Source organism: Myxine glutinosa, chromosome 4 (genome assembly GCF_964187855.1).
Source record: "Myxine glutinosa chromosome 4, kmMyxGlut1.1, whole genome shotgun sequence".
Classification (NCBI taxonomy): domain Eukaryota; kingdom Metazoa; phylum Chordata; class Myxini; order Myxiniformes; family Myxinidae; genus Myxine; species Myxine glutinosa.
The window spans coordinates 95,507,335-95,533,023 of NC_136264.1; the positions used below are offsets into that span (position 1 = coordinate 95,507,335).

A 25,689-nucleotide genomic window follows, 5' to 3' on the forward strand; every position below is an offset into this window, starting at 1 on the left:
TGTTCTCTCATCCATCCCCACAGTCCTATCATTCATTGTAAGTAATGTTGCTTTATTTCAGTTAATCCTTTTGTTTTCTGTATAATTTGTTCTTTAGTAAGTAATGCACGTAATTTTCTATCTTTCACTATTCTGAGATTACCTATGAATATGTGTATATGATGTGGATCTGTAAATACAGAATGTTCACAATTACACTGATATGTGTTATTTAACCATTCCTCTACGTCTATAGATTGTACTGAGGCTTTTTCAAAATCCCTACTAATGCTAGGTGTTATGCACATTCTAGTCTAATCCATATCATTTTTACAGATGCTGATCAGCTAAATCATCATACTGCCTGACAATTACCAAGTCTTTACTGTCCAATGCAGATTTTCCAAACCAATTAATTATTTGTCCTTATCTTTCTCCAAATATTCAATCATCCTTAACCCTGGTGTTGGGCTAGCGGCTAGGGTGTCAGCTTAGGATAACCTAGGATCCTGGGTTCGAATCCCGGCTGTAATTAACGCCAGGGGGGTTGACTCAGCCTGTCATTATACGCCAGGGGGGTTGACTCAGCCTGCCGACCTTCCGAGGTCGGCTAATTGAGGACCAGTTCACTGGTATATTCCCTGTTTGTCGTTAAAGGCAGCAAAAAGGGTTGGCGTCAGGAAGGGCATCCGGCCGTAAAACATTGCTTCAAAAAGGGGACCGAAAAACAACAACAACCACGGTTCCCGAAAAAGGCCAACCCCCGCTTGCGGGGAAAAATGGCCTCTAAAGGTGGTTTTTTTTCTCCAAATGTGATTTTCTTGTTTTATAGAACACTTTCAATTAACTATTTTCCCTTTCCATGTCTGTGGGTGAAATGTTGTGCAAAGCATGTTTTTTTTTGTAATTATTTTCCTCCCCACAGCATCCTATCCCAGCATTTGGGAACAGAAAACTTACACGGGAGAGACACCCCTTTTCCTGGCCATCAATCAGGGATCATTAGACAACATTCGTTGCCTCTTGGCAAAGGGTGCAGATCCAGAAACACAGAACAGTTCTGGAGACACAGCATTACTAGCAGGTTAGTTGTTGTTGGTTTTTGACAACTTGTTTTGTATCCAACACAACATTCTTCTGTATAACAGAATTTGGAAGTATAATAAGTGTACATTGCTGTCATTGGAGGCAGCTACATTTTTTTGCAATTCATCTTCTTACTATAATTCACCAAATGTCTGTCTGTCCATCTGTTCCCAGGTACCACAAAAACGGCTGAACCGATCGCAACGATATTTTGGGTGGGTAATCCTGGGACCCCCTGGAGTAAAATAGGCTATATTGTTTTTCTAATTTTCCAAGTTTTCCAATTTTCCAAGTTTTCCAATTTTCTAGTTTTCCAGTTTTTCCAAACACAATGGAATAATATTTACCGATATGAACGGTGATGTGGCTTTTGTTGAAATTCTACGTACCAGGAGAGAGTAGATCGACTCCTGACAAACTCTTCCTATATAAACGTGCAGCACGTAAACATGGCAGCGTGTGCAAAGCGACTGAGAAACAGGTGTAGCGGCCGCGTCCGTGTTACAGATTCGACGCACACTCTTCACACATAAATATGTGACTGAGAAAGACGTGTAGCGGCCGCTTCCGTTTTGCAGATTAGTCGCGCGCTCTTCCGCATCTCTTCTGTTGTCATTCTGGTTCTGTTGTCAGTGTCGTTGTTCATCGCAAAATACAACTGAATGCAAGTTTAGAATGCAAGTACACGAAAAAAAAACGAAATACAGTTTACCTGAAGAGATATGTTTTTAACACGCACGAAAGCAATATGACATCATTGCCATGAAAATGAAATCGCCATGAAAATCCGCGAAATATTTAACGGTATTAAAACTGAGCCGCTCTTTACATACTTCGGGCCAAATAAAAAAACACCAGTTGATCGTCCGGATTGAAAAAAAAAGAAGAAAAAAAAAGGAGGATGAGGTCCTTTTAATTCAATCTTTTTTCAAAATGGGCACCATGAACTGTTTAGATTTTGATGATTTACGTGTGATATGATTTAACGGATGTTTACATAAATCGTTTAAAATTAAAAAAAGCCTCCAATTTCCGATATTTTGCATTTTCATTTGGGCCTCCCAATTGAAGCCCCGCCCGTAGGGCGGGTACCGTTGCTAGTGTTTAAAATGTGTTGTTACAGTATGTGCAAGTATATATTTCGAGATATGCTAGAGCTAGAGGATATTAGGACTTGATGGCAATGCTTGAATATATATATATATATATACACATATACATTAGGGTGGTCCAAAAATTTGAAGATTGGATTTTCATTTCTCCACAAGCCTGCCCCTATTTCTATTGAAGAAAGTAGTCTGTGGTGAAAACTTGAGCTTGATTAGACAATATTTAGAGGTTGCTCAAAATGTTGACAAATTTTAATGAATAAAAAGATACAGAATTTTTAGCATCATACATCAATTCACAGATAATTATCTATTTTCAATTACTCAAATTATTTATTATTGTTGGCTTGCACTTGTCTTCAATGGTATGACCAAGAGATTGTGCAAAAGCACTGGCCACAAACAGCACGCCGATCTGAGAGATTTACTCTGTCCAGAGTTGCCACTATTGCTGGAGTGAGCACCTTGATGGGAGCCTTTTTCGCCTGTTTGGCAGAAGATGGACTTTGGAGTTTGAATTCATTGTCCCCTGAATCGGAGCTTTCAATCTCAGACTCATCATCATCATCATCAACCACAGCCGATGTTGATGGAACAGATTGCATTGCTGTTCGAGTCTCAGCAGCATGTTTCTTCTTTCTTTTATCTTCATTCTCAAGCCTGATACGCTTTCTGTTCTCCACTGCCAGAGTGTTGTCCACAGATCCCATACGTGAACTTGAGGGATCCTCACGCTGCATGATAAGGAATGCTTTGTCTTCTTCATTCGTCATTTTCTCAAGCGCATCATTTGGTGAGATATCCAAGAGGGATTGAAGATCATCTTTGAACATCTGCATCTGAACATTACTCTATAGTTTTCGAATGTCTTGGTTCTATTTTTCTTTACCAGTTTGTAGGCATCAAACAACTTCAAAAGTTGGCGCTCACAGGAATCTACTCTCTGCACTGGAATTCGTGCTTTCTCCCAGTATGCACACACAGCTTGTACACTAAGTTCGGCACTTTCACGAACTGTATGGTGTTCTTGTATGTGATTGTACACCATTTTCTGCAATGTGTGTCCTTTGGTTGGTCGCCCCCCACATATTATTTCCTTTTCAGACTTGCCCAGCAACCAAACTGTGGAACCAAACCAAACCATCCCACAAACCCAGGTTTGGGTTTGTGGGATGAGGTAGGGAAGTATGTGGTTACCAGTGGGACACGGTTAGTTACTGGTTTGGATTTGTGGGATGAGGTAGGGAAGTACGTGGTTACCAGTGGGACACGGTTAGTTACTGGTTTGGGTTTGTGGGATGAGGTGGGGAAGTACGTGGTTACCAGTGGGACACGGTTAGTTACTGGTTTGGGTTTGTGGGATGAGGTAGGGAAGTACGTGGTTACCAGTGGGACACGGTTAGTTACTGGTTTGGGTTTGTGGGATGAGGTGGGGAAGTACGTGGTTACCAGTGGGACACGGTTAGTTACTGGTTTGGGTTTGTGGGATGAGGTGGGGAAGAACGTGGTTACCAGTGGGACACGGTTAGTTACAGGTTTGGGTTTTTCGGGTGAGGTGGGCAAGTACATGGTTACCAGTGGGACACGGTTAGTTACATGTTTGGGTTTGTGGGATGAGGTGGGGAAGTACGTGGTTACCAGTGGGACACGGTTAGTTACTGGTTTGGATTTGTGGGATGAGGTGGGGAAGTACGTGGTTACCAGTGGGACACGGTTAGTTACTGGTTTGGATTTGTGGGATGAGGTGGGGAAGTGCATGATTACCAGTGGGACACGGTTAGTTACAGGTTTGGGTTTGTGGGATGAGGTGGGGAAGTACGTGGTTACCAGTGGGACACGGTTAGTTACTGGTTTGGATTTGTGGGATGAGGTAGGGAAGTACGTGGTTACCAGTGGGACACGGTTATTTACTGGTTTGGATTTGTGGGATGAGGTGGGGAAGTACGTGGTTACCAGTGGGACACGGTTAGTTACTGGTTTGGATTTGTGGGATGAGGTGGGGAAGTACGTGGTTACCAGTGGGACACAGTTAGTTACTGGTTTGGATTTGTGGGATGAGGTGGGGAAGTACGTGGTTACCAGTGGGACACGGTTCGTTACTGGTTTGGATTTGTGGGATGAGGTAGGGAAGTACGTGGTTACCAGTGGGACACGGTTAGTTACTGGTTTGGATTTGTGGGATAAGGTAGGGAAGTACGTGGTTACCAGTGTGACACGGTTAGTTACTGGTTTGGATTTGTGGGATGAGGTAGGGAAGTACGTGGTTACCAGTGGGACACGGTTAGTTACTGGTTTGGATTTGTGGGATGAGGTAGGGAAGTACGTGGTTACCAGTGGGACACGGTTAGTTACTGGTTTGGATTTGTGGGATGAGGTAGGGAAGTACGTGGTTACCAGTGGGACACGGTTAGTTACAGGTTTGGGTTTGTGGGATGAGGTAGGGAAGTGCATTATTACCAGTGGGACACGGTTAGTTACTGGTTTGGATTTGTGGGATGAGGTGGGGAAGTGCATGATTACCAGTGGGACACGGTTAGTTACAGGTTTGGGTTTGTGGGATGAGGTAGGGAAGTATGTGGTTACCAGTGGGACACGGTTAGTTACAAGTTTGGGTTTGTGGGATGAGGTAGGGAAGTACGTGGTTACCAGTGGGACACGGTTAGTTACAGGTTTGGGTTTGTAAGTCAGAAGGTCTGCTCTCGGTATGCGTTTTGCTCGGTTTATTGCTTCTTTCACAGAATGAGGGTCATGGTGTCTTGCAATGAAGTGTGTTTCTAATTGGGAGAGAGAAGTTTATTCTGCCTTTTTTGTTGAGCAGATGCGTCTGACTCTGATTGCTTGACTGTATGGTATGCTTGCAATTGTACATTTGGGGTGAGATGAAGATGGGAGAAGGCAAGAGTTTAAAGAATTTAAATTCTTAAATTTAATAATTTAAGAATTTAAAGATAATAACAATTAATTTATTATTAAGAATAATAATAATAAATTAATAAAAATTAAGTAATTAATCATTAATAATTAATTAATAAAAATTATTATTAATTATTAATTAAGGATTTAAAGGTAAGAGTTTAAGAGAGAAGGATGAAGAAGGAGAAGGTAAGATAAGGAGAAGTTAAGATGGGAGAAGGTAAGATGTGTAAGGAAGGAAGGTCTTCTGGTTTGATGTATAGTTCTGTTTCAAGTCTGTTGTTTTGAAGTGTGAGTGATGTGTCTAGAAAGTGAACTTCGGACTGTGAGCTGTAGAATGTAAACATGATGGTATCAAATATAACTCATTTTGGAACCGTGCGAGACTATGGGGGGCGGGGGGGGGGGGGGGGTGGTACGTACAACCCGAGATGAAGTTCTGCATAGATTTTCACTTTCATTCCAATAAAGATGTTATCATTCCCATAGAGGTAAAGGGTAAGGATGCAACAGGACTGAAGGAACAGTAGAGGGAGAGGGGAAACATCAACAGCAGGGTTGAAGGACAAAATAGAGAGAGGCTTGGACAAAAAAGGGATGTGGGATGGATGCGGGGTAGAGGAGGACGCATGGGGTAGACAATATGGATACAGTAGGAACTCTCAGGAAGGACAAACTGGAAATTTGAAAATAGGTGGACTTGCGGGTCTTAAATTTGCGGGTTTAACCAATGGAGGCGAGGAAGGGGATGTTGGATGCCTGTAACTTGTTTCACTGACCCCAATCAAAGTGTATGTCTACATCGGCGCATAGTAGACTGGTTCAATTTCCAGCAAATGTGATTGCATGAGGCATTTTTGAGGAAAAGCAAACAAATAGGTTTTTCTTAAAGGGAATTTTGTGCTGAATATGAATATCTTGTTTGTGTTTCCCAAAATTGCCTAATTAGGTCATTAATTAAGGTCAAAGGTCAATAAGTGCAAAATTCAAGTTTTGTTTTATTTTTAATATTCAATACAGTGGTAAAAAAGATTTTCCAATATCTATCATATTAAGCCATACATTGCATGTCAAAGATTTGAATTTAATGGAAAATGTGAAAGAAATTTTCACTTCTATGGAGAATATCTCCGTAACGGTTGACCTTTCTACGGAGTGCCATGTCAGTCGATTTCCATTTGATGTTTCATGTCAAAATGCACCAGTGAAAAGAATATATGGCATAGCATCATTGTCTAGGTTCAGGGGAATGAGACTTTGTTGTTTGTTTTGCGAAATTTGCATAATTAGCCACCAATTAGGGTCAAGGGTTAATTAGTACAAAATGCGAATTTTTATGAAATTTTCGTAAGGTCCTATTTGACGTCCCCTAGATGAATTTACAAGAATTTTCTACATATCATTCAAATTAAACGTCATATTATGTGCCGAATATTCAAATTAAATGAAAAATATGATAGGAATTCTTGATTCTATCGCCAATATCTCAATAACGGTTCAATTGCCAATATCTCAATAACAGTTCAATTTTGGTCGCATGGATTTGTCTTTTTTCCAACGTAGGCCACCAAAACTGATTTTGGTTTCCTCTCTATATATGACAACAATATATCTAACAATATATTAGAAAGGAATATGTCACCTTTTTTATATTTCTATATTTATATTTCACCCCCTTAAACCAACACTGATGAAGTGTCAAATAACCGTATTGTGGCAATATCCTAGCATTGGCGTTATTTAGTCTTGTTTTTGCATGTTACAGTCTCCGAGTCACTGCATTTGCATGCGTCCGTACACTTCAAATCCCATTTCTTGCACGAACACCTATCACTGGTGCAACCCTTGGTACAGCCACACTGTACAATGTCCTTGCATGCTTTTGGGATAGGGGGTAAAGATGTGAGCACCGGTGAGAGAAGACCATCAGCCAGCTTCCATCCAGCAGAGTCCATTGGGGAAGGAATTACTGGGTTTGGATTGCACGCTTCTCTCCATATGAAGCTCTGGTAATTTGCATGCTGTATATGGTGAAGTGCAGCATCACTGGATGGTGGCATTGATTCTGGTGCCTGACATTTACTGAACAGCTTTACACGGGCCTGGTCACAGTTCTCGGATGATGTCTTATATATGCGACATATAAATCTCTCAGCATCATTGGACACTTCATTGGACAGACTCAGAGACTTGCCAAGACCCCTTAGTAGATGATGGTGTTCCAAGAATACATCCTGTTACATATTTATGTGAATGTATGTGGATTACCATTCAGGTCTTTGCTTATCCGTGTGTAGTATATTAAGGGTTGTTGTGATTGGAGGGTCAGGAGCCCTTCTGAACAAGTGGCCGGAAACGGAAGTGACCGGAAACGGAAGAAAAAAAGACACGGGGAAGAAAAGGGACGAGTATTATTCTTCCTCGCCCCGCTCCGACAAAAGGTGGGATCGACCTTGCGCTGCGTGGAAAAGCGGCGTTCCGAAGCCTGTCTGGCGAGAGGAATCACCGGGACGTGTACCTGCCCGGTGGAGACGTCAAGTTGACGTGGGGCCGTGCATCGACCCCGCGTCTGGCATCGTTCGCGGCACCGTCTAAACAGACGCGTGCGGGTCGCACGTTGGGGCCTAACGCGCCTTGCAAGCGGCGTGGGGTTTGGCTTGCTCTACCGTACCCGCTTCGCGTGGCCACGAGGGGCTGCAGCCACGGTGCCTGGTACGATACCTGCCCGGTGGAGAAACGTCCACCCGGGGTTCGTTCAACCGCCCGAGTGCGGAGACGCCGACCAGTATCTTGGTCAGGAGGGGCCCAGAGACATTGTGAGGAGCAGAGACCGAAAGGGGGTTGTGAGTACTCACCGGGACACACGTATATAAGATGGCCATCTTACTCATAGGGAAGTGTTTGTGAATTGGGAATTGTTGATGGTTGTGTATTGTTGATTGCTCGGGGAAAATCTCCGTGGTTGTGTCATTGAAATTGTATGGTATCATTACCATTGGAAATATATCCTTGAACATCAGTTGTCTCCTGGGTGAAATTCATATGGATTGCGTGGCGAAAGCGCATATATAATACAGCTTGCTGGCGGAGTTCCTCTCACGGTCCGGGGGTCACCGAGACCAGGTATTCACCGAGGGGACCACGTAACAGAATTGGGGGCTCGTCCAAATTACGATTTGCGGTTTCGCAATTGGGTCTACGTCCGGGATTTAAAATTGTATAAAATAATAAAATAATAATATTTTTTATTAATTAAAATTAATTAATTAATTATTAATTGGGAATTTTTTTTTTGAGAAATTGGGGTAAAGTCTTGGGTGAAGGTTAACAGGTGTTAACGATAGGCACCATGGCGTTTGTGGCACAGAACTTTGGGGTAACCCCGAGTGAGGCACAGTTCCGAGCGTTGCTAAAGTCGGACCTCTTGAAATTGGCCAAACATTTTAACTTGGAGGTCCGAACTAATTTGAGGAAGGCAGAGTTGCAGGCCACGGTGATACAATCTATGGTGGGATTAGGAACATGGGACGAGTTAGCCTGGGAGTGGCTACCCGAAGAACCAGAAGACGTTGAGCTCCGGAAACTGGAGTTGCAATTACGGAGCCAGGAACGGATCAAAGAAGAAGAAAGGAAAGCAGAAAAGGAAAGAGCAGAAGAAGAAAGGAAAGCAGAAAAGGAAAGAGCAGAAGAAGAAAGGAAAGCAGAAAAGGAAAGAGCAGAAGAAGAAAGGAAAGCAGAAAAGGAAAGAGCAGAAGAGGAAAGGAAAGCAGAAGAGAGGAGAGAAGAGAAGCAAGCAGAGGAAAGGAGAGTGGAACGAGAACTCCAGGAAAGGTTAGAAGGGAGAAAAGCGGAGGAGAGGAGAGCTGCAAGGGACCTCGAAGCAGAGGAGAGAAAAGCGGAAAGGGAATTAAAGGAACGTGACATGGAGCTTCAGCAAGAAATCAAATTCAAGGAGCTGGAGTTAATGAGAGAACGGGGAGAGGCACCACCCTTGCTGACGGGGTCGACACCTAACCAGAAAACCTGGGATGTGGGCAGACATGTGAGGCTGGTTCCACCGTTCAGTGAAAAAGAAGTCGCGAAATTTTTTCCACACTTTGAGAAAGTGGCTCGACAATTAAACTGGCCGGAGGAGGCCTGGACCATACTCGTGCAAAGTGTGCTGGTGGGGAAAGCTCAGGAAATTTATTCGGCGCTACCAATGGACCAATGTGCAGATTCTGAGGTACTGAAGAAGCACATCCTCAAGGCCTATGAGTTGGTTCCGGAAGCTTACAGGCAAAAATTCAGGAATGCCAGGAAGAGGGAGAGTGAGACCCATGTGGAGTTTGCCAGAGTGAAAGAAAACATGTTTGATCGGTGGTGTGAGTCAAAAGGAGTCGGGAAAGACTTCGAAACATTGCGGGACTTGATCCTGGTGGAGGAATTCCAGCAGTGTGTCCACGAGGACATCAAAGTGTACCTGCAGGAAAAGAAGGTACCAAAGTTGTGGGACGCAGCCACCATGGCAGATGATTATGCCTTAACCCACCGAATAGGGGTCCACGAACCTAACTCCTCGCCTAGATCTCCGCAGGGGAGGTGGGGAACAGCAGGTGCGGAGAACGACCATACATGGCGGCGGCCTCGAGATGATTATGGGGACAACTATGATACCCCACCGGTTCGAAATCAGAGGGATGCGGGCCCAAGACAAACTTATAGTTTGGGGGGCCCGAGGCAGACCACGAGTTTTTCCTCCGGGCCTACTTGCGCTTTTTGCAAGAAACCTGGACACTTGATGTCCAGTTGTTACCGCATGAAAAGCGAAGGCCCAGAGCGGAGTCCGACTACTACGACTCCAAACGCAATGGCCATTGTGAGAAATCGCCATCAAAAGGGTTACCAACCATTTATTTCAGAGGGGTTTGTGTCACGGGATGGAGCCTCGACTAACCGGAAACCGGTTAGGATATTGAGGGACACAGGGGCACATCAATCTTTAATGCTGGAAGGCATTTTGCCATGGTCCGAGGAGACGGCAACGGGGGATAGTGTTCGTTTACAGGGGATCGGGGGCGGTGTTAGTGCTCCCCTTCATGTCATCCATTTGGAGTCCGATTTGGTGTCAGGACCGGTCACCGTCGGTTTACAAGCCACGCTTCCTGTAGAGGGTGTATCTGTGGTTATCGGGAATGATTTGGCCGGGGGTCAAGTTTATGGTAACCTGAGGGTTGGTAAAGAGCCCAGCAGGGAAAATAACGCCACACCAGCTCGGGATGGCGACAAAAGTGCCAAGTTATTTGTAGGGGGACTGAACTTCAAAACAGAGGAAGAAGTTCTGACCTCTGTCTTCAACAGATATGGGCCGCTGGTGGAAGTGCGGTTGGTAAGAGACTGGGAAACGCAACAGTCAAGAGGGTTCGGCTTTGTCACATTTGCCAGCACAAAAGACGCCAGAGAGGCAGAGAAGAATTGGAATGGCAGGGATTTGGAGGGTCGGACCATAACAGTAGGGAAGGCATTTCGTAGACGTCGAGAGGTCTACAGGAGAGGACAACTGGGCGGTAGTGTTGGTGGTGGCCGCAATCAATATTATTATGGAGGCTCCCTGAGTTACGGCCGCTCCCGAAGGAAGGATTGGCAAAGTAGTGGCCGAGAAGGAGACCGCTATTCATGGGACTACAGGGACAAGTGGTCCCACCCTAATTATTAGGGAAGTTCTGAGAAGTTGAAGCATTGAATGTGGCGGAGCCGCCGAGCCAAGATTCCTACACGGATTAACCGTGAACGCCGTTCCTAAAGGCGTCCATGTAGTGAACTTTCATGCACGGACTAACCGTGAACTCCACGTTCCTCAAGGCGCCCATGTAGAGAACTTTCCTGCACGGACTAACCGTGAACTCCACGTTCCTAAAGGCATCCATGTAGTGAATACTCGGCTTGGCCTCCCAGAAAAAGTGCTATCGAGTGGCTTAACTTTGGATCTGTGATCAACCCCTTAACCTTCATTCACAAGAAACTGGCGGTCAAAGTCAGAGGGTCATGAGATGGAGTTTGATTTGGCAGGGACAATGTCGTTGCTGGTGCTTAGTCCAGAGTGAGTAATCTGGAGGGGTTGTGGTGAAATTTTGGTTGCTTTATTTTTAAGTGATAACTGTGCCTGGGGGCAACTGATAATGTGGGGGGGTTGAGTTATCTGGTTTGTTTCTCCAAATTGGCCGGCAAAGAAAGTTTTCGCTGGGTTCAAACTTTCTTTCTTGAAGGGGGGGAGTGTTACATATTTATGTGAATGTATGTGGATTACCATTCAGGTCTTTGCTTATCCGTGTGTAGTATATTAAGGGTTGTTGTGATTGGAGGGTCAGGAGCCCTTCTGAACAAGTGGCCGGAAACGGAAGTGACCGGAAACGGAAGAAAAAAAGACACGAGGAAGAAAAGGGACGTGTATTATTCTTCCTCGCCCCGCTCCGACAAAAGGTGGGATCGACCTTGCGCTGCGTGGAAAAGCGGCGTTCTGAAGCCTGTCTGGCGAGAGGAATCACCGGGACGTGTACCTGCCCGGTGGAGACGTCAAGTTGACGTGGGGCCGTGCATCGACCCCGCGTCTGGCATCGTTCGCGGCACCGTCTAAACAGACGCGTGCGGGTCGCACGTTGGGGCCTAACGCGCCTTGCAAGCGGTGTGGGGTTTGGCTTGCTCTACCGTACCCGCTTCGCGTGGCCACGAGGGGCTGCAGCCACGGTGCCTGGTACGATATCTACCCGGTGGAGAAACGTCCACCCGGGGTTCGTTCAACCGCCCGAGTGCGGAGACGCCGACCAGTATCTTGGTCAGGAGGGGCCCAGAGACATTGTGAGGAGCAGAGACCGAAAGGGGGTTGTGAGTACTCACCGGGACACACGTATATAAGATGGCCATCTTACTCATAGGGAAGTGTTTGTGAATTGGGAATTGTTGATGGTTGTGTATTGTTGATTGCTCGGGGAAAATCTCCGTGGTTGTGTCATTGAAATTGTATGGTATCATTACCATTGGAAATATATCCTTGAACATCAGTTGTCTCCTGGGTGAAATTCATATGGATTGCGTGGCGAAAGCGCATATATAATACAGCTTGCTGGCGGAGTTCCTCTCACGGTCCGGGGGTCACCGAGACCAGGTATTCACCGAGGGGACCACGTAACAATCCCATGTTGACTTCTTTGAGTGTCCAGAGAAGTATGATACCGAATCACACCCTGTGATTGCATGGAATGCTGGGATTGTTTCAAATGTGTGGTCATCGAGGGCGAGTTGTTTCCTGATATCATGAACTGGAACATACTTCGGTTTCTTAGAGGTGCCAGCCTTGAGCCATAACTGTGAGCAAACCATCTTGTCAAAATGCGCTAGAAGTAGAACAAGGATATCCGTATCACGGGCTGACACCACAATAGTTGGTGCATCACTTTGAATACAGTGGAGTATAATTCGGGTATCCGCTTCTTCATGATTACCTTCCAACAACTCCATGTTCATGTCAGGATCAGTACTTTGCACATCTGTCTCGCTAACAAACCCTCCACCCACAACAACTGTCTTCTCACTTGGAGCAGATGCAATGAGTGCATTGGACAGAAAAAGAGAAAGGTCTCTCTTGTTGTCAGTGGATGCCAGGAAGTCTGTCCATTTGCTTGGGAGGGGGACATCTCGATTTTCAATCAATCGTCAAATTGGCCTGGACTTTTTTGTCCGTTTTTCCCTTGTTCCAGTTTTGATTGAGAGCTCTTGGTATCGATCGAAAGTCACATCAATCCTATCATATGTTCTACCTTGCTTGAAAATGAGTTTGACAAACACATCAGCATAATCGCCAAAGGTTTTCGCATCACATGGCTTTCCCAATGACATAATCGTGGCTTGTCCATCTATGATAAGACAAGCAGGTTTTCTGATGGTGATTTCTGGGGGTGATGTCACATCTTTCGTCAACACATCAAATAGAATGGATTTGGTACCGGTCCGCAGCGAGCCAGATGTGTCAGCAATGCTTACTGGTACGTTCATCAATTCATGGTTTAAGATCTTGCTCAAATCAACTGGTCTACCCGCCCGATATGCTGTGATGAGTCTCTGCGTAAAGTTCCTGTCAGCTTTCAAAGTTTCCATCTTTCCTTTGGAAGTGTTTGTCGCTGTGTGCACTTCATACAAGGATGAAAAAGTAAGAGGTTTTACCTTTGGCAACTTGTCCCTGAAATCGACCTTCGCATCAATACACCTGTCTTTTACGAAGGTGTCCAACTGGTTCTGCCCCAGCTGCTTTGCATTCAACAGTGACTTCTCTATTTCAATGGTGGCCATGTCCTTTGTGGCAATATTCAGAAGGGTTTTGGGCTGATCTACAGTGTCTACATGCAACACTTTGAACCTCATCAAGACATTCAAAATGTTTGCTTCGTCATTGTTGTCTCGTGAAATTCTAGCTGATGTTGCTTCATTCGGGGTCCACTCAGTATCCAAACCAACATTCATCATCTCGTATGTCTGATTTGAAATGCTTGCTCTTTGGTTGTATGACAACGTCCACCTTGCAAGGGCCGTATTTGTTTTAGTTATCCCTACAATGCTACCACTTCTCTTTCCAATACCATTGAGCCATTCCAAGCTGTGATCAGGGGACACCTGATTGAATCTTTGGTTCGATCCCTTCACCACGAAATTGCCTTGTTGAAACTCGCTCTCTATCTCCTGTGGTAACTGCTTCATCTGGGATAAGTACACACATCCCCATCTTGCATAATTGGTGTGATCATATCTGTGGAAAAACGGCATCATTTCACGAAATGCTGCAAGGTGTGGAGTTCCCATATTCCGTCACGCTGTGCTCTGATGAAAGAGAGTAAGACAGACACCATACTCATGTAATCCCACCAGTACTTGAAGTTTTTGTCGTTTTGCTTGGTCTCCGTGAAAACAGCCACATGCTGTCGAAATTCTGGGGAATGTGTGATCGCCAGAAGAGTATTGTGGTCTTCAGTCTCAATGGCTTTGACCAGTTCTTGGGATATTTCAGTGTCTTTGTCCTCAATATACCTTCGTACCTGTGGAATCAATAATTGCCAAAGAGCTTGCCAGGTTAACTTATCTGCCCTAACTGCCTTAGCATACGCTTTGCCATCTTTTACCTTTTCAGCTGTGTTTGGACCAAGAAGCCCACTTTCAACCCACAGTTCTACTAATCCAATGTCTCCCGTATGCTGTCCAATAACTTTCAAAAAGTTCATAGAGGTATGCAAGCCACCTAGCCTTGGTATCAAAGTGTCCTTGAATTCTGGGACTGTCCATTTCAATTCCATCAGCTGTGGGAACAAGCCCTGATCCACTGTGACTACAGCGTAGTTATTCCCCAGGGACCTAGCAACATGAAGTGCCCTCAGCACAAGGGTGTTCAGGGTTAGTGTGGAAAATTCACTTTTCGCACTTGTGATAGTGTTGAAAACCACTTTTCGCACTTGTGTTAGTGTTGAAAAACCACTTTTCGCACTTGTGTTGGTGCAGGAAACCACTTTTGCACTTGTATTAGTGAGGAAAAACCACTTTTCGCACTTGTGTTAGTGTTGAAAAACCACTTTTCGCACTTGTGTTAGTGTTGAAAAACCACTTTTCACATTTGTGTTGGTGCAGGAAACCACTTTTGCACTTGTATTAGTATGGAAAAAACACTTTTTGCACTTGTGTTAGTGTTGAAAAACAACTTTTCGCACTTGTGTTAGTGTTGAAAAACCACTTTTCGCACTTGTGTTGGTGCAGGAAACCACTTTTGCACTTGTATTAGTGTGGAAAAAACACTTTTCGCACTTGTGTTAGTGTTGAAAAACCACTTTTAGCACTTGTGTTAGTGTTGAAAAACCACTTTTCGCACTTGTGTTGGTGCAGGAAACCAGGATATACAATTCATGAACTGGAGCAAGAATGATGGGCATGTAACCAATTGTACTTTTTAATGGTTCGTCATGGCTGGGGTTTGATTGGTTGAAACTTGTCCATGAAGGCTTTTGCTCAACATCCTGACGAGTAAGCAGAAATGCTATGTCACGTGCAGAACTAGCTTCGAGGTTGTTTTGATATTCTTCTGTTGGATGAAACCAATTTATTTCTACGTCACCGAAGTCTGGACGAGTGCCACCTCTGGTAGCATTAGTTTCGTGAATTTCTTCCAATGATGCTGGAATCTTTAGAGTCATAGTCTTTGATGGTTGAATATTCTCAAGTGCACTGTCGCCAGCAGGTCCCCTCTGCCATGCATCAAGTTGGGTTGCATGAAATGTGTTTTTACCATCCAAGGTACAATCATTAATGTCAAGATTGTCCCCAGAAAAATGAACAAACCTACCAGCAACCAAATTTGTTGGAACTACTGCCCCAGTTTGTGGATCAAGTTGTTGTAATGTAGTCTCTGCCATCGCTGTATCAAACTGAAGAATCCTGCTGTAACTAACAATGTGACCAGCATTGTGGAATAGGTTGACAAGTTTCTTTGATCGCGTTGCTTGATGCAAAGTAAGACATAAACCAACATGCTTAGGTGGGGCTTTCTTGTCCCCACAACCGCCATAAACCATGTCTTGCCCAATGCTAAGGACTCTTGCCTTCTTGATTGCATCGACTTCGTTGCTGTCATGATCATTAAAATCCTGATCAATATGATTCTGGCCACCAAGTAAGATATTAACAAACATATTTACAGATGGAGGGATACTAGCTACTTCAGCTTTTTCAGTTACATTTGCACCCTTGAAGGCTGGGTGTGACAATATATCACTTCGAAGTTTCAGTGCTACATGAACTATGGACCTAAACTCATCATCATCTGGTTTGAAAATCGGAATAGTTTCTTGGACAGGCTCATTTACTGTCTCTGACGCAGGTACATGATAGAATATTGTTGGAACTAAGAGGGTTTGTCTCTCGGATGGTATTGCATTGCGCATGACTACAAATTCATAACTGTTACTAACAAACCTCACTAAAGTATCTTTGAAAGTTGTAATCCTGCTAAGAAACGACAATGGTATTTCGCAGTTTGCCTCGCTGGAAAGATCTTTGTATCTTTCAAGCACAGAGGAAAGTTCAAGAACATGACCTTTCACAGCAGAATGTTTCAGTCCTTGACAGAGCCAAACTATGGCCAAGTCAGTCGATTTGTTATCACTTTTGGCTCTATTAGCATCTCTATAGAATTTATTCAGGCAGTTTGAATGATAACATCCTTCAGCTGCAACCAAGTCATTTGTATCTGCAATGCGTACAAATACCTCATGAACATATTTTGCATTATTATATATGTTTGAACTCGTATTCATAGTAGATACGTTACTCGTTGTCTTCTTGCTTTTCGGGTCTTGACAGAAAATGCATAACTTCCAGTCCATTTTGTTACAACAGCTGCGCAAATATCGTTCTGGTCTACCTTCATCAGTAGGCCTACTGTTCATTACACGCTGTTCATTGGATAGTTTAGCATTAATATTGTTCTTATGTGTGTACTTTGAATAACACACTCTGTGCCACTTAAGTTCTGGCGCAGGTTCTGAATTTTCTGCGAAGAGCGATGTCAGCCTGTCAACGGCAGCCCTATAGTCATCATTCCGTAGCTTCTTCCTCATCTCCTTTGCTTCTTTTACGGTAGTTAAGCCCCGTTCGGTCTGGTTAAACGGCTCATCTTCAGCTCGACCACTCAGCTGACATATGATACACAGCTCAAAGGATACCTCTCTCTGGCGCTTCAGGCTTATAACTGGTTCCATAGTAATTCACCTTTGGAGAAAAAAAGAAGAAGCCAGAAAAACCATTTCACTAGTGCATTGACATATCAAAAGTAGATGGGGTTAAGCCCATATGGTAATGCATGAAAAGTCCAACCGTTACGGAGATATTCTCTTCAGAAGCAAACATTTCTTTCACATTTTCCATTAAATTCAAATCTTTGACATACGATATATGGCTTAATATGATAGATACTCGATAAACTTTTTCGCCACTGTATTGGATATTAAAAATAATATAAATTCTATGAAAACTTGAATTTTGCACTTATTGACCTTTGACCTTAATTAATGACCTAATTAGGCAATTTTGGGAAACACAAACAAGATATTCATATTCAGCACAAAAATCCCTTTCAGAAAAACCTATTTGTTTGCTTTTCCTCAAAAATGCCTCATGCAGCTTAAATAAGCACATTTTTGAATTTCTTGCCTAGACTATAGTAAGGCTGATCACTCATCCCACTGTGTAAATGTAAGGCAACACGGAGCACGTAATCGTTCACAAATATCACAGGTGGATGATCAGTTTGAGTGCTGAGACCAAAGTAGGGCGGCACCGCAGAACTTAAACGTAGCGGGTACCACGTTCAGCAAAATGTCCACAAGAAGCAACAATAAAGGACCAAATGAGCGGAAACTTGCAGAATGCAATGTAACATTTCGATTATAATCCAGGTGGGGGCAGTAGCTGATAACATATAAAGTTGTCCTTATTAGTCCCCTACCGGTGTACACTGGAGGGGACTATAGGTTTGCACGCCGTCCCTCCGTCCGTCAGTCCGTCAGTCCGTCAGTCCGTCACGCAAAGAACAGTTTTCCGGACTTTTTTTCTAAGCGCTTAATGCTAATGATTTCAAACTTAGCACATCGTTTCCTCATGATACGTTACAGATCAGGTTCGAACTTCACGACGTTTCGATCATTTTTGACAAAGTTATGGCACTTTGAACTTTGGTAATTCTGATAATTCTGATGATCCTTAACTCAGTGCCATTTTAAGTTTTAATTTCCTTTAAAAAAGATTTTCTCTGCAATAATAGGACCGATTGAGATCAAATTTTCACCATAGGAGGGACTCGGTCTGTAGAATATTTTAATGGTAATTATGACGTCACAAGTCACGTGGTTCTGGCGCCATATTGTTTTTCGTGAAAACACGGAAACCCCTTTTTCTCTGCAACGGCTGAACAGATCGAAGCCAAACTTTGCAGGCAGAATCGCATACCCATGACGAACAGAAAAGTCAGCGAGCATGACGTCATGCGTCACATGGTTTCAGAGTTATGACGTTTTTAAGCATAAACCTTTAAAACCGAGCCCCTCCCTCATTTTTGATCCAATCGAGGGGAAACTTCACAGATCTGTTCAGCATGTCAGTCTACTAAAATGTCCTTTTGGAATTTGCGATAGCTCACGTGGTTTGGCAGATTATCGTTAATTAAACGAAAATATTTTTAAAATGGATATCTCTTGAATCGCTTTATTGATCGACGTGAAACTTCACACTATAGTAGAAGTCATGAAGAGTAACAAGTGTGCAAAATTTCAAGATGATTGGATGTACGGTCTGGAAGCTAGAAGTTGTTATTGCGTGAAGACGAAGAGGCGTCAAGTGTGCAGATTTAATTGTTCATCACATGCACAGACTGAAGGGATCGTTGGACACGACCTGTCGCGGTCATTTTAACCTCAAATAAAATTCTAATTTAAGATTTGTCAATAGCTGAGGTATATTAACAAACGATTAAAACAGATTTGGTCAAATTCTGACTTTTTTAACTCGATCGCATTTGACAGAGTTGTGACAAGCTGAGGAAGAAGAAACCTCGCATTGGCTTCTCCAATGTGCCATAAAAAAATGGATATCTCTTGAATCGCTAGTACCTCAGACCGTGAGTTGGTAATAATTTATATAATTCACACAGTGCAATACGTGCAGGCCGCTCCACGGAGCGACCTTGCGGGCTTATCAATGAGGCGAGGCGTGTGACTCAGCATACCTCAGATCAAGTTTGAAAAGCAGCATCAATCGTGCATAAATTTGCATATTCGATCATTTTTGACAAAGTTATGGCACTTTGAACTTTGGTAGGGGACATGTATTGCAGCGCAATACTCAGAATGCTTGTTTAACACTGGACATGCACAGAGTTTCTGATAGGTAGACAAGGATCTTTAACTCAAGTCATATCTGGAACAATTCTGTCATGTCATGCTGTTAAGTGGTTTGATGTCTCGTCTCCTTCTAAGCTGCCCTCGGACCACCTTTTTCCAGCGTGGCTCGTGTTAAAGTGGAGACAAAATGGCCTTTTTCTCATCTCCTTTGGTGGGTTTCAGAAGTCAGAATTAGGCCCACCCAGGGCTCGAGGCGTCCATCTTCATTTTCTAGGTTTATGTTTCCAGGACCGAATGTTGATGTTGTCAATCTTAAGCATTTGAACATTTTCAGACTTCCCAAACGTATTGTGTAGCATATTTAGGCCCAGTCCAAGGATACCTATAAGGATAATCACCAAACCCCACACAGAGTTCAGTTGTAGCTTCTTTGTTGTTACATTTCCTGGTATCTCATTCAAATACTGTACTCCATGAGGTTGTTTATCACTCTCATTGTTGACTGTTACTGTTATGACGTCAATTTTCTTCCTTTTTCAAGTTCCTTTCATGGCATATTTTACTTTCTCGTACTTGACCACATTAGGTCTTACTGGTGAGTTTAGACCAGTCATTCTGCACTGATAACCTTCCTTTATCAGTTCCGTCCTTTATTAAAAAAAAAAAATCTAAACACTTTGTCCTGTCATACTGACTTGTGATCTATGTTCACACTTTATGGAATAGTCACATCAATCTTTAGTGCAAAGTTGTCATTATCAACCACTCTGACTTCCCTTGTCACAAATTTTTTTATATCAGTCTTCATTCGTATGCAAGAAGATTGTGCCTTGGACAATTTATTGGTCCCTGAAGAATAAAAAGATGAAATGCAATAGAATAAAAAATGTATTGTTCATTTGCCTCCTCCAGCCCTAGTGCGTGATGCCGCAATGTCATTGCTTACATAGTATAATGTGCTGTGATCATCTTCTACTCTCCTGCACCACAATACATCAAGGTCAACATACAGATCCAGTGTTGAATTGTAACTTACAAAGGAACTGAACTCTTTCTCTTTTTCCCATGAAGACAGATTCATGTTTTTTTTTATCACAAACAAATGTCATATATGTTTAGTTGATCATATTGTTCACCAAATTCATTATGCCTTGATTCACAGCTGTTCGTAGAGGCCAATCAGAGTTAGTGTCCACGTTGCTGAGGCATGGCGCCGAAGCCACGCGGCCGGGTCTTCATCTATGGAGCCCTTTGCACGAGGGGGCCAGAAGCGGTCGACCTGACCTTGTTGCCCTTCTACTTTGCTACGGTGCCTCAGTCAACCAGCGGGATGCAGTTGGTGCCACGCCACTGTCTGTTGCCGCTGAGAAAGGCCACCTGGAGGTTGTTGAACAGCTTATTCACAAAGGTACGTACAACCTGTTTTGCTACAGACTAGACTGCAGCATGCTAATCTCATACTAAAAGACTCCATCGTCAGATTAAGGCAAAACGATTTTTACACCTCCACAATATGACCAAGTAAATATTATGTTGGCAGGTGACATGAGAGTAAAATAGGTTTTAAAAAAGGAGTGAATGAGAAGGTTAAGAGGAGAAGAGAGGTTGAAAAAATTTAGAGGGTAAAGGACTTGGCAGGAGGGAGGATATTGGGGTAGAGGATGTTGGCAGGGGCAAAGCAAGGGAAGGTGAAACGTTTGCATATGCAACTAGAACAGCATTCGGTAGAGCACATACCTCCGCCAGGCTGAACAGTTTATGTTTTGTATCCCAATGATAAGCCGTATCTGGATTCGGACCTGAACTAAAATCAAATCAGCTTGTTATTGTCACCTGACCAACGCGTTCACCAAGATTAGTCATAACTCGTCCATAACGTTTTTAAATATCATGTTATATATCGTTTTTGTCCCTATCTCTCAATGGTGAAGAATCACTTAAAAAATTTAATAATTATCGTATCCGAATCCATATTCAGATCTTCACCAAAATGGAATCGATTAGTCATTGTTACAAACCCAACCTGTCCACCAGGTTTTGTCCAAATCCGTCCACAACCTTTTGAGATATCCTGCTATATAATATCGTTTTTGCCCATATTCCCCAATGGTGAAGAATCACTTAACAAATTCTACTAGCCGGATCCGGATTCGGATCTTCACCAAATTTGAATCAATTCTTCCTTGTCACATAGGCAACCTGTCCACCAAGTTTCGTCCGAATCCATCCACAACTTTTTGAAATATCTTGTTCACAGACAAACAAGAAGCCATCATGCAGAGCACAATACTTTCAAAATCCACCCACACCTGCCAAAAAAGGGTTGCCATTGATCCATCAAATGGTCCATTTCATCAAGATTAAAATTGACGATCTTGATCAAAATTCGGGTCAATAGGATGAAGAGTGACGATTTTTCAGATGAAAAATGGATGATTTTAGAAGTTTGACCTTGAGTTACCTTTTGACCTCAAAAATAGTTGGTTTTTCAAGTCAGTGAGGCACTTTGCAAATGCTGTTAAATTGTCAAGTCAATCAGATGAAAATTTATGATTTTTCGATGAAATTGTTGACTTTGGAAGTTTGACCTTGAGTTGACCTTTGACCTTTGACCACAAAATCAATAGGCTTCTCAATTGTGACGTCCTCTACAACTTGGTGAAGTTTCATGACGATCAGTTTCGAATTTTGACCTGTAGGCGAGTGACAAACAAACAGACAGGCAGACAGACAGATGAAATCACTCATAGAGCGACACTTGACAAAAGAGAACAAAGTAGAATGGCACTCAGTAGAGCATCCTTTTGACCTCACAAATAATTGGTGGTTGAATTCTGTGACCTGATATGAAAATCATCTTCAACTTTTAAGTTAATCAGATGAAAATTGACAATTTTAGAAATCTGGCCTATGTTGACCTTGTTACCAAGGTTGATCTAAAAAATAGTTGGTGGTTGAATTCAGTTCACTGAGATGAAAATCTTATTCAAATTTCAAGTCAATCGGATGAAAATTTAGGATTTTAGAAATTTGAAAACTTTGTTGACCTTTTGGCTTATGTTGACCTTTTAGCCTATGTTGACCTTTTGGCCTATGTTGATCTCAAAAATATTTGGTGGTTGAATTCAGTTAGCTGATATGAAATTCCTATACAAATTTCAAGTCAATCGGATGAAAATTTATGATTTTAGAAATTTGAAAACTTCGTTGACGTTTTGGCCTATGTTGACCTTTTGGCCTATACTGATCTAAAAAAAAGTTCGTGGTTGAATTCAATTCACTGATGTGAAAATCGTATTCAAATTTCAAGTCAATCGGATGAAAATTGAGGATTTTAGAAACTCGAAATGGTTGTTGACCTTTGGCCTTTGTTGACCTTTTGGCCTATGCTGATCTAAAAAAAATAGTTGCTGGTTGAATTCAGTTAGCTGATGTGAAAATCCTATTCAAATTTCAAGTCAATCGGATGAAAATTAAGGATTTTAGAAATCTGAAAAGGTTGTTGACCTTTTGGCCTATCTTCACATTTTGGCCTATGCTGATTGCAATAATATTTGGTGGTTGAATTCAGTTAGCCGATATGTTAATCCTATTCAAATTTCAAGTCAATCAGATGAAAATTGAGGATTTTAGAAATTTGAATAAAAGTGGTTGACCTTTGGCCTATGTTGACCTTTTGACCTTTTGACCTCAAAATATATAAGATTTTGTGGGACCACGAACACCACCATTTGGTGAAGTTTCGTGAAGATCGGTTTAAAATTGTGATCTGTAGGCAAGTATAAGTGAGCGGACAGACAAACAAACACACAAACCAGAGTAGAGTGATCAACATTCTTGTCAAAAAAAAAAAAAAAAATTGCCACGTAATAACAAACGCAATCGACCAATGTACTTGAAAATATTCGATTTTGATTTCGATTTTGCAAGTAACAAACAAACAAACAGACGGGTGAAAACATAACCTCCATCCACCTTCGGTGGCGGAGGTAATAAATAAAGAAACTTAAAAATAAATAAACTTAGATAAAAAATAAGTAGATTTTAAGGAAAAAAATTTTTTACACCTAATTCTCACTACAGGGGGGGACATCTGTGCAAAAGCAGCAGACAGGGGATCTGTGCTGTTTGACGCTGCTCAAGGAGGAAACCCGGACTGCCTTGCCATGCTGTTGGAGAATGGAGCCGACGCCAATGTGCCCAACCTCACTGGAGAACTACCCATTCATCGTGTCTCTTACCTCGGCCATCACCTGTGAGTTCAATTATTGTGACATATGGAATGTGCTGCAGTATCTATATTTTACAGATTCTGTTCTGAGTGTATGTAGTATGTGGCTGTTGGTTGCATCATTGCTGCGAGAGTTGCTGGGCTGCTGATGCAGTGCCCCCTTAAGGTTAAGGCAGGAATTCGGAACTTAGTCAGGGTGCTGCCAGGGACGATATTTCAAAAAGTTGTGGACGAGTTATGACAAAACTTGGTGGATGAGTTGGTTAGGCGACAAGAACAAGCCAATTTGATTTTGTTTCAGGTCCGGATCCAGATCCGGTCTATCCCTATCCAATGGGATAAAAAAACGTAAACTGGTCAACCTGGCAGAGGTATGCTCTCTACCGAGTGTGTTCTAGTTCTTTCAACAACTGGCTAGCCCAGCCTGTCATTCCACCGAGCGTGGTAGGAATTTGGAATTTGTTCAGGATACTGGGACTAACTTACCTCCTCTTCATGAAAGATACCCTTGGTTTGCTGCCAGATTACCATCCATTGCTGCAAGGTGAGTCCTCTAGCTTAACGTCCAGCCGCGGAATGGTGCACATTGGTTAGTTTAGCTATTGAGGATTCCTGGATACATTGATGCTTTATCCACATGAAAACCTTTTAAACGTAGTTGTAAATGTGTCATATTTTCACGAGTTATGCTGTAGGCCTAAGTTAAATTTCCATTATGATCACTTTGCCTTGCAGGGCCCTAAAGAAGCTGATCCCTGTGACGGATATGGCAGCAGTGTGTGCAAGTGGCCTCAGTCCCCTCCACTCAGCGGCAGAAGGTGGCCACCCTCAGTGCTTAGAACTCCTTCTCTCCAGTGGGTTCAATGTTAACTTCCCGCTGGAGCGGCGTATCTACCATAGCTACAATGATCACCGCCTTACAGCTCTCTACTTCGCAGTCTCCAATTGTGACATTGTTTGTTCTAGGATTTTACTTCAAGGTAAGGACTTGGAATGTTTGTTTATGTGATTACTGTGGCCACTTGATACACTTCCTTTAATAGCTATTACATCTTTCAAACATGCATGTGTCATATGAGAGTACGTCTTCTTCTTCTTGCATATGGCAAATAGCGACTCACAGATCCAAGTCCAAGTTAGACAAGCCAGTGACAGCACTGTCTATGGTCAGGTGGATTGCCTTGAATCCTTCATTGAATTTCCTTAGTTTAGTCGTTCATGATGTGATCAATTGTTTGGTCTGGGTGTGCACAGTCACGTTCAGGACTATCTTTGAATTTCCACTTGTGGAGATGGTGTGTTGTCCTCACACAGAGTGTGTGGATCCGGTTTCATATGGTCCACTGTTTGGGTTTCTGCCCACACAGGAGAGCAGTATTCTGCTGCAGAATACACAAGTGCAAGACTAACCATGGAGAGGCTGTGCGCACGAGCTCCCCCTGCCGGTGCTGGTTAGTTTACGGATAATATTTACTCTAATTTTGATTTTCTCCCTGAACCTTATAAGATGTTCCCAGTATATCAGACCAATATCTAGGGTGACACCAAAGTACTCCACCAGTGGAGTAAACATAGCCAGGAAGAAGCGCTCAAACGGCTTGTATGTCATTGCAGGGATATCGGCCGGTAGCTTGATGGATCAGCAGCAGGTTTGCCTGACTTGACAAGGGCAATGACCTTTGCTTTTCTCCAGATAGAAGGTATAACACCAGTGGCATGGACAGTCGTGAAGAGGGAAGCCAACCGTTTACGTCCAATAAGTCCGAAGTTATTGAGGAATTCTGGGGAGATGCCATCTATTCTTGCAGCTCTTTTCATGGAAGAAAGACCCGCATACACTTCAGCTCTGGTGTAGTGAGAAGAAAGCAGGGATGTTGGAGAAGATTTTGAAATGATGTCAGAAAGTTCCTTACAAACTCTAAGCCTTATTCTTTTGGTCGAGTCATCCCTAGAGTCCAGGAGCAGCTTAGAAGCAACAACATTTAGCTGTTACTTTGGGTGGTTAATATTGAACTGGGCTGGTGGCTCCAATGTGCTTTAGCAAGTTGCATGCTTTCTTAGTGAAGTGAGTGAAATTGAGATCCTCCACCGTCTCCTGCCACATTTGATGTCGGGCCATATCCAAAGATTTCAAGAGCTCAATTGTGATGTCTGGATTCCCAGAAGTTTCCTACTGTTAAAGAAGATGGTCAGTTTCACAGAGCCAACAAGGTGTGTAGGATTTACTAAATTCACGTGGGATATTGTTTTTCGCAGCGACCTTGAGGATCTGTCTTGCAGAAGCCATTGTATGAAGCTCTTAGGGACAGGATTGATCTGATCCTCAACTTCTGCTTTAAATGCATCCCAGTTGGCTTCGTGAAACTTCCAACAAGGCCTTGATTTGGACGTGATTAGACGAACTTCCATTCCGACATGGATTAAAGGATGGTTGGTGCTGGCTATGTGGAAAGTGGGGGAGTATTTC

At 43.0% G+C, this 25,689-nt stretch overlaps 1 protein-coding gene across 3 annotated transcripts in view; it reads left to right on the top strand.

Moving 5' to 3' along the window:
* The window catches only part of ASB15 (ankyrin repeat and SOCS box containing 15), a 59,405-nt gene that overhangs the window by 14,807 nt on the left and 18,909 nt on the right, over positions 1-25,689 (top strand). For 2 of the 3 annotated variants that reach the window (XM_068113012.2, XM_078776152.1), the window contains exons 5-8: positions 905-1,063; positions 20,154-20,399; positions 23,075-23,246; positions 23,958-24,202. In XM_068113012.2, coding sequence (XP_067969113.2) covers positions 905-1,063; positions 20,154-20,399; positions 23,075-23,246; positions 23,958-24,202 — 822 coding nt within the window. Of the gene's footprint in view, positions 1-904; positions 1,064-20,153; positions 20,400-23,074; positions 23,247-23,957; positions 24,203-24,589; positions 24,674-25,689 lie in introns of all 3 variants that reach the window. The other variant, XM_078776151.1, reaches the window with a different exon arrangement.